General features: G+C 52.5%; 1 protein-coding gene across 1 annotated transcript; it reads left to right on the top strand.

Annotated features, from left to right (window-relative positions):
• Window positions 1–1,524: 1,524 nt before the first annotated feature.
• On the top strand, window positions 1,525–4,206 carry Clpsl2 (colipase like 2). Its single transcript, XM_028888359.2, has 3 exons — window positions 1,525–1,721; window positions 2,515–2,637; window positions 4,035–4,206. The coding sequence occupies exons 1-3, from the start codon at window positions 1,632–1,634 to the stop codon at window positions 4,128–4,130; spliced, it is 309 nt and encodes a 102-aa protein (XP_028744192.1). The 5' UTR covers window positions 1,525–1,631; the 3' UTR covers window positions 4,131–4,206.
• The last annotated feature ends 3,241 nt before the right edge of the window (window positions 4,207–7,447 follow it).

Genomic DNA, 7,447 nt, shown 5'->3' on the forward strand with positions numbered 1-7,447 from the left:
TTCAAGGCTGCTGGGCCTCTGTCTCAGGACGCCTGGTGTCCTCACAGAGCAGCACAACCAGCCTGGCCCTGTGTCCCAGGTCACGGGCTAGAGTCCCTTCCCAGAGGAGCCACCTCAGCTGGGCTCTGTGTCCCACGCAGCTTCCCCAAATAACCACCCTGAGTTCTCTGCTCTGCGCCCCACATAGATCTGCCCCCTGCCCCCTGCACACACCCGGCCTTTCTCACCTTCGCTCCATGTGTCCCTGCGTGGAAACCCTGGTTCTATCTGCCGAGTCCCAGGTCCCCATTAAAGCCAAGCAAAGTGTCCCCCACACCCTGCCGGCAACCTTGGCTGCCCTGGGCATTCTGGGTAGGAGCTTGCTGCTGTCTCCTTTCCTTCCAAGGGTTCTGGTCCTGTTCTTCAGTGAGCCTGGCGGCTCTACCTCCCCCTTTAAACTCAATACTCTTGAGATGGGTTCCCTTGTAGCCCAGGCTAGCCTCAAACAGACTGGCTTTGAACTTTAGGCTCTAGAATGCTGGTATGAAGGGCTTGTACCACCTCTCCGTTTATGTGGTGCTAGGGATCAAACCCAGGCTTTGTGGATGCTAGGTGAGCCATCCCCATCCCCTGGACTTTTTGTTTTTTAGAAACATGTAGCTCAGGCTGACTTCAAATTTACTATGTAGCCAAGTATGACTTTGAACTTCTGACCTGCCTGCCTCTACCTGCCTGCCTCTAGGACCACAGGGATGGACCAATACATTCAGTTTCCAAGTTGATTTAAAAAAAATAAAAAGGCTGGGCATGGTGGCATATGACTTTAATCACAGCCCTCCGGAGACAGAGGCAGGCAGATTTCTGTGAGTTCGAGGCCAGCCTGGTCTACAGAGTGAGTTCCAGGACAGCCAGGGCTACACAAAGAAACTTGTCTTTAAAAAAATCAAAAACAAGGGCTGAAGAGATGGCTCAGAGGTTAAGAGCACTGGTTGCTCTTCCAGAAGTCCTGAGTTCAATTCCCAGCAACCACATGGTGGCTCACAACCATCTGTAATGAGATCTGGTGCCCTCTTCTGGCCTGCAGGCAGAACACTCACTGTATACATAATAAATAAATAAATAAATAAATAAATAAATAAATAAATAAATAAATAAATAAATCCTTTTTAAAACAATCAAAAAAACAAAACAAAACCCAAAAACCAAAATAAAAAGATTTATTCTCTGCGTGTAGGAGTTTTGCCTGCATGTTGGTCTGTGCACCACATGTGTGCCTGGTGCCATCGAGGTCAGAGAAGGTTGTGCCAACCCAGAACTGGAGTTTCAGATGGTTGTGAGCCAGTGTTCTTAATCACTGAGTCCTGCCCCCTGGGGAACATTTTAAAATAAGTTTTTATTTACTGTTTGAAATCTGTGTTTGGAAGAAGCTCATATAAGGCCCCCAAGGTTCCTCAGCATAAACGACCTGATGATCCAAAGCCTTTTCCTCCGTCCCCTCCAGAGCCCGACAAGGTCTAAGCTGGGAGGCAGTGAACCTCACTCCATATCCTTTGAGCAGGACAGTCTGTGACCATCGGGCCCACGCTGGCTGGCCACCACCCCCACAGGGATTTATTCCCAGCAGTGTTCGGGAACCTTCGGCCACCCAGGCCATGGCCTTCACCCAGGCATTAGCCACCACGCTGGCACTGCTCACCGGGACCCTGCCTCACAGCCTCAGTGAAAGCTTGGAGCGTAGAAAGGTGAGCAGTGCCCCCCGACTTCCTCTGTGACGAAAGGGTGGGGGCTGAGGGCGGCAGACAGCTTGCAGCCTCCCTTCAGTGGGGATCCGGGCCCTGGCTGGAGGTGTGGGGGGACCCCAGATGTACTTCACAGGCCTGGTCAGGTTCCATTCACCTTTCCTGGGCCTGACCAGTACCCCTGGGCCAGGCCTCATCTGCTCCCTCAGCCCTGGGCTCAACAGCCCTCCCCTCCCCCTCCATCCCAAGCCCTCCCTCCCTGCTGATTCTGGGTCCTCTCCTCCTGGATGCAGTCTTTCTCGCCTCTATTTTTTAATTCTAAAAGTCCCTTCTTTCCCTCCCCTCCCTCCTTCCCTCCCTCCCTCCCATGACATCGGAAACATTGCAATGGCGTCCATGTTCTCCTCCCGTCTTTACTCAGTCTGGGGATTGAACTCAGGTCGCCCATCTCCCACAGCAAGCACCCTTTGCTGGCTGCTGAGCCATCCTGCTACCCCTCTCCACTCCCATTAGCTATTCGAATTGTGGTCTGGGACTATTTCCCAGTGTCATTGTTTGGGAGCCGTGGAGGTGAGGGGTCAGGAAATGGGGTGCAGCGGGAACTGGCTGATCCCCAGGTCCTGACTCTTTGGCTCAATCCAGTCCCGCTTGGGGAAGAGGGTGTGTGTGTGGGGGGGGGCATCCACGGTGACAGTCTCCCGCCTGCTCTTCCTGGACCCCTGCTTCCTGGGCAGTGCTAGGACCTCCTCCATCCCTCTGAGGACAAGAGCTGGTGACCCAGGGCCTGTCTCCGCAGGCCAACGGGGACAAGTGTGTCCACCACACCCAGTGCCTGAGTGACTGCTGCCTCATAGACCTGGAAAGAAGGGGGGCCTTCTGCACCTCCAAGTCTCGTATGGGCATGGCGTGCTTACCCCAGGTGAGAGACCAGCAGACAGCGGAGGTGGGGGGAGACGGTATTAAAAAGAGAGAGAGAGACAAAAATACGTGCCTCGGCTCCCCGCTCCTGGGATGCCCTTCCCCCACTACCGAGGACGCCCACTCCTCAGGCAGTATCCTTCCTAAGCAGCATCCCACTCAGCTGAGGCCCAGACTCAGCTGTGAAGCTCCGATTCCCCTGTGGCGGCTGCCTCACTGCCCGCTTAGTGACTTCACGTAGTAGATGCTCAACAAATGTCTGCTGAATGAGAACCTTTTTCCTAACATCCCTGGTGTAAGAGGGATGGGAGAAGACACCTGCCCTGGCCCAGTACCCGTCTCCCCGCCACCATGACCTGGCTACTTGTAAGGGCTTCATGGTTATCTGGGGCCTCAGCTTTCTGGTGGGATCCAGGCTTACGTCCTGGTGTCCTCACTTCCTGCCTTGGACCTCTCTGACCTGAAGTGGGACTAAGGTGTCTGCCTCATGAGGGGGCTGGGGACGTTCACGGGGCTCACTCAAGCGGGGTGTTGCCAACGGGGAGACAGAAAGGCACAGAATGTCTTGTTCCTACTCCTTGGCCCTGGGCCCAAACTCTTCTAGGGAGGATGGACCCACCCTCCATATCCCTGCCTGGTCCACTACCAGTGCCTAAAGGAGCCAGCCGCGGCCCCCACCGGGGCCTGGAGAATCTCTTTATTGGAGGTCACTTGGTACGTCCTGTCTCACTCACCATAATATGGAGATGAAAAAGGTTACTGTTTTGGTTGGATTTCTGTTGCTGTGGTAAATACCACAACCAAGACAACTCAGGGAAGAAAGGGTCTGTCACAGCTTACACTTCCGGGTCACAGTCCATCACCGAGGGATGCCAGGTAGGACCACGGAGAAAAGCTATTTGGTGGCTCGCTCCCAGGCTCATGATTAGCTTTTGGGACCAGGTTCACCTACCTAGGGATGGTGCTGCCCACAGTGGGCGGGCCCTCCCACATCAAGGCCAATCTGAGGGAGGCAATTCCTTAATTGAGGTCCCCTCCTCTTCCCAGGTGACTGTAGGTTATGTTAACAGGAAACCCAGCCAGGGACCGGGGTTGGGGGAGTGGGACCTGGAGAGATGGCTCTTCAGTAAAGAGCACCCACTCACATGGTGGCTAACAACCACCTGTAACTCCGGTTCCAGGCGATCTAACAGGCATGTACATACATGCAGGCATGTAAACACATAAAGGAAAATAAATCAATCTAAAAAGAGCAACCAGGACAGCTGGTGTTGTCCCCCCCCCTGGACAGAGGAGACCAAGGAGCACAGACTCTGCTCAGTCATGTGACGTGGAACCTCGAGCTGGGCATCTCCAGGAAGTGTGGCCCCCTCCCTTCACACCCTTCCTCTCCCACAGACCAAGGGGACCCTGAACATCATATGTCCCTGCCGAATTGGCTTGAGCTGTCACTCCCAGGACCCCATGTGTCCCCGCCGGTGCCAAATGATTTAGAGGAGGACACAGGCTGCTCGCGGTCGCTGCTGCTGCTGCTGCTGCACTCTCCCCAGGGGTCCCCTTCCCCACGTGTCCCCACCCCACCCCCTAGCACGCTTGTCCCCATCAGTTCCTGAGCATTAAAGTCACTTCCTGGCTCTGGTCTCTGTCTGCCCTTTGTGGGAAAGCCAAAAGTGCTTCTCCGGGGCTTTGTTTTTGCCAGCACCTTGGTGGGGCTGGGAGGGATGGAGGGATGGAGCGATGGAGAGTTCCACGGGAGGGGGCAGGGCTGAGAGATGAGGCTGGGGTGTGTGGTGGGGAGGGACAAAGTGGGGGAATATTTTGTGGGGGAACAGAGGGGTGAGGGTCACTGGGAGCATGTTTGTTCAAATGTGTGGGGACGTACAGACGCAAGAATGTGGGCCAACAAATGGTTCAGCAGGTGGAGGCACTTGCTGCAAGCCTGATGACCGAGGTCAGTCCCCAGGTCTCACATGGCAGGAGAGAATGGAACCCTGCAAATGTCCGCTGACAGCCACATGTGCAGCATAGCATGTGTGTGTCACATACAAAATAAACTTTAAAACATTTTAATGCAAGAATGTGAGACTAGAGAGACGGCTCGACAGTTAACAGTGCTCCTGCTCATCCGGAGGCCCAGAGTTCAGTTCCCGACACCCACATCGGGTGGCTCACAAGTACCAGGAGCTCCAACTCCAGTGAGTCTACTGCCCTCTTCTGGCAGCTGCAGGTACTGCATACAGATGGTATATATACACACACACACACACACACACACACACGCACACACACACACACACACACACACACACACACACGCACACACACACAGCGGGTGTTCACACACAATACATCTTTTTTGTTTTTTGTTTTTTGTTTTTTCGAGACAGGGTTTCTCTGTGTAGCTTTGTGCCTTTCCTGGAGCTCACTTGGTAGCCCAGGCTAGCCTCAAACTCACAGAGATCCGCCTGGCTCTGCCTCCCAAGTGCTGGGATTAAAGGCGTGCGCCACCAATGCCCGGCACAATACATCTTTTTTAAAGATGCAGGAATGTGACCAGTAGAGTGGTAAAGGAGCTGGTGCCTTGATGCCTCCACTGTATAGACAGAGATACTGAGCTCAGATCAACAGGTCTCAGCCTCAGGTGTCGCCCTGGACTGTTCTGCTTCAAGAACACCTGAAAAACCCACCTGAACCGGTTCATGTTTTGTGGGGAATTTGTTCATGGTTAGATATGAAATCCAGAGCCAAGGCAGGTCCCAGCTCAGACTCCAGCCAGTCCTGGGTCCCAAGCTGAATTCTCTCCCAGTTGCCTAGCAATGACAGGAGTGCCAGGTGTCACCCCATAAGGGTGAATTTTGCTGAGCACCATGTTTCCAGGCTGCTGGACCTTCTCTTCTGTCCGGTGGAGGCCAGAGGAGGATTTCCCTGGAGCTGGAGGTGTAGGAAGTTGAGAGGCACCTGATATGGGTGCTGGGAACTGAACTGAGGTTGTCTGCAAGAACAGTGTGAGCTCTCAGCTGATGAGGCATCTCCCCAGCCCATTTTAAAAGAACTTTTGAAAAGATTTATTTCTACGGTATGTGTCCGAATGTTCCACCTGCATGTATGGCGGAGGGTAGCACCTGATGTGGCCTCGGGCCTCTATGCATGCACATATACAAATGCATTCTTCCTGCCCATTGCAGGACTCTTGAGTCACTCTTGAGGAGAGTGGCCGGATCCGCCGCAGTGGTGGGAGCTCAGAGTCAGGCCTCTGGCTAACACCCCTGCCATCTTAGGAGGATGAAGCTGGGTCTGCCAGGTCAGGCTGTAATCTCAGCAACCATGGAGGCAGAGGCAGTCAGCGGCCAGCCAGGACTAGGTAGTGAAACCCTGGCTCAAAACCAGGAAATAAAACACACAAAATAATAATAACAATAATTACCTAGGGCCAGCAAGATGGCCCAGTGGGGAAAGGCCTTTGCCATGCAAGCTGGGGGACCCTGGCTCAGCCCCTAGACCCTGCAAGGGGGAGAGAAGGAACCCCTACAAGCTGTTCTCTGACCACACCCCGTGTGCTCTGGAGCCCGCCCCGATAAATATATAAAAATAATTAAAAAAAAAATGAAGAATTACTAAGATGAAACCTCTTCCCTTCTACTGGACTTGACCACAGAAGGAAGTGGGGGCAGTCTGGAACATGCCACACCTTTAGCCAGATAGTCGATTTAAGTTAAATAGGCCAAATTTTTCGGGTTTTTTTTTTTTTTTTTTTTTTTTTTCTTTTTTGAGACAGGATCTCACTAAGTCATCCTAGTTACTGGCTCTGCAGACCAGGCTGCCCTTGAACTCACAGAGATCCACCAGCTTCTACCTCCTGAGTACCGGCATTAAAGGCATGCGCCACAACGCTCAGATCCTTAACCACTCTTGTGTCTGTGACTTGCAACTGAGTAAGTTGTGTTCTGTCTTTGGCTCAAGAACTTTGCAGACACCCATTTCTTTCTCCTAATCAACTCATTAACTTGTGTGTGCATATGTGTGTGTGGGCACATGTGTGGAGGTCAAGCCTGTCTTCCTGTCACAGAGCCAGTGGGCCAGCCTGACCCAGGACGGGGGTCTTAGAGGGTACTTCACACAAACATGCTTGGGTCTGAAGTGTATATGGAGGGGAGACGTCACTTCTGAGCTTCTCAGTGACACACACAGCATGTGACAATTTACCAATATATGGTACATTACAGACCAAACATACATTTCTCCAAAGATGTCATATGAAAAATCACCCGATGTCATTGATCATTGGGGACATGCTGATCCGAACTCTGATGGAGTCAGGTATGGAGGCATATCTTATAATCCCAGCCCTCAGGAGCTGAGGCAGGAGGATCTGGAGTTTTGGGGCAGCCTGGACTGCAAAGTGACAAGACCCTGGTGATCCTCAACACTGCATAAAACAAAAACAAAGGAATAAGAAAGATGACAGATTTTATTTCAGAATATAGGAGAGTCAACCTTAAGTGTGACCCCAGGAGCAGCCTGTCTATGTGTGTGTGTGTGTGTGTGTGTGTGTGTGTGTGTGTGTGTGTGTGTGTGTGTGTGGACAACTTCCAGGAGTCAGTTCTTGCCTTCCAACATGGGGGCACAGGGTTTGAACTCAAGTCATTTCTCTCGGCAACATCTCACCAGCCCTACATTCTTTTTAGTAATATTTCTTCAATATCTACTTTGTATTTTATCCCTTTCTGTTCAGTTCTCAGAGGTTCCATGCAGCCAGCTCTTGGCTCCATACAGACAGTGTGGGTCCACAGGGCCCAGCCCAGGGATTTTCT

Source organism: Peromyscus leucopus, chromosome 16_21, assembly GCF_004664715.2.
Source record: "Peromyscus leucopus breed LL Stock chromosome 16_21, UCI_PerLeu_2.1, whole genome shotgun sequence".
Taxonomy (NCBI): Eukaryota; Metazoa; Chordata; class Mammalia; order Rodentia; family Cricetidae; genus Peromyscus; species Peromyscus leucopus.

Excerpts from the sequence above, each read along its gene's own strand:
- Clpsl2 (XM_028888359.2), top strand. The coding sequence starts at position 1,632 with ATGGCCTTCACCCAGGCATTAGCCACCACGCTGGCACTGCTCACCGGG. Across the intron at positions 1,722-2,514 it reads AAAGCTTGGAGCGTAGAAAG|GCCAACGGGGACAAGTGTGT; the intron begins GTGAGCAGTGCC and ends CTGTCTCCGCAG. Across the intron at positions 2,638-4,034 it reads GCATGGCGTGCTTACCCCAG|ACCAAGGGGACCCTGAACAT; the intron begins GTGAGAGACCAG and ends CCTCTCCCACAG.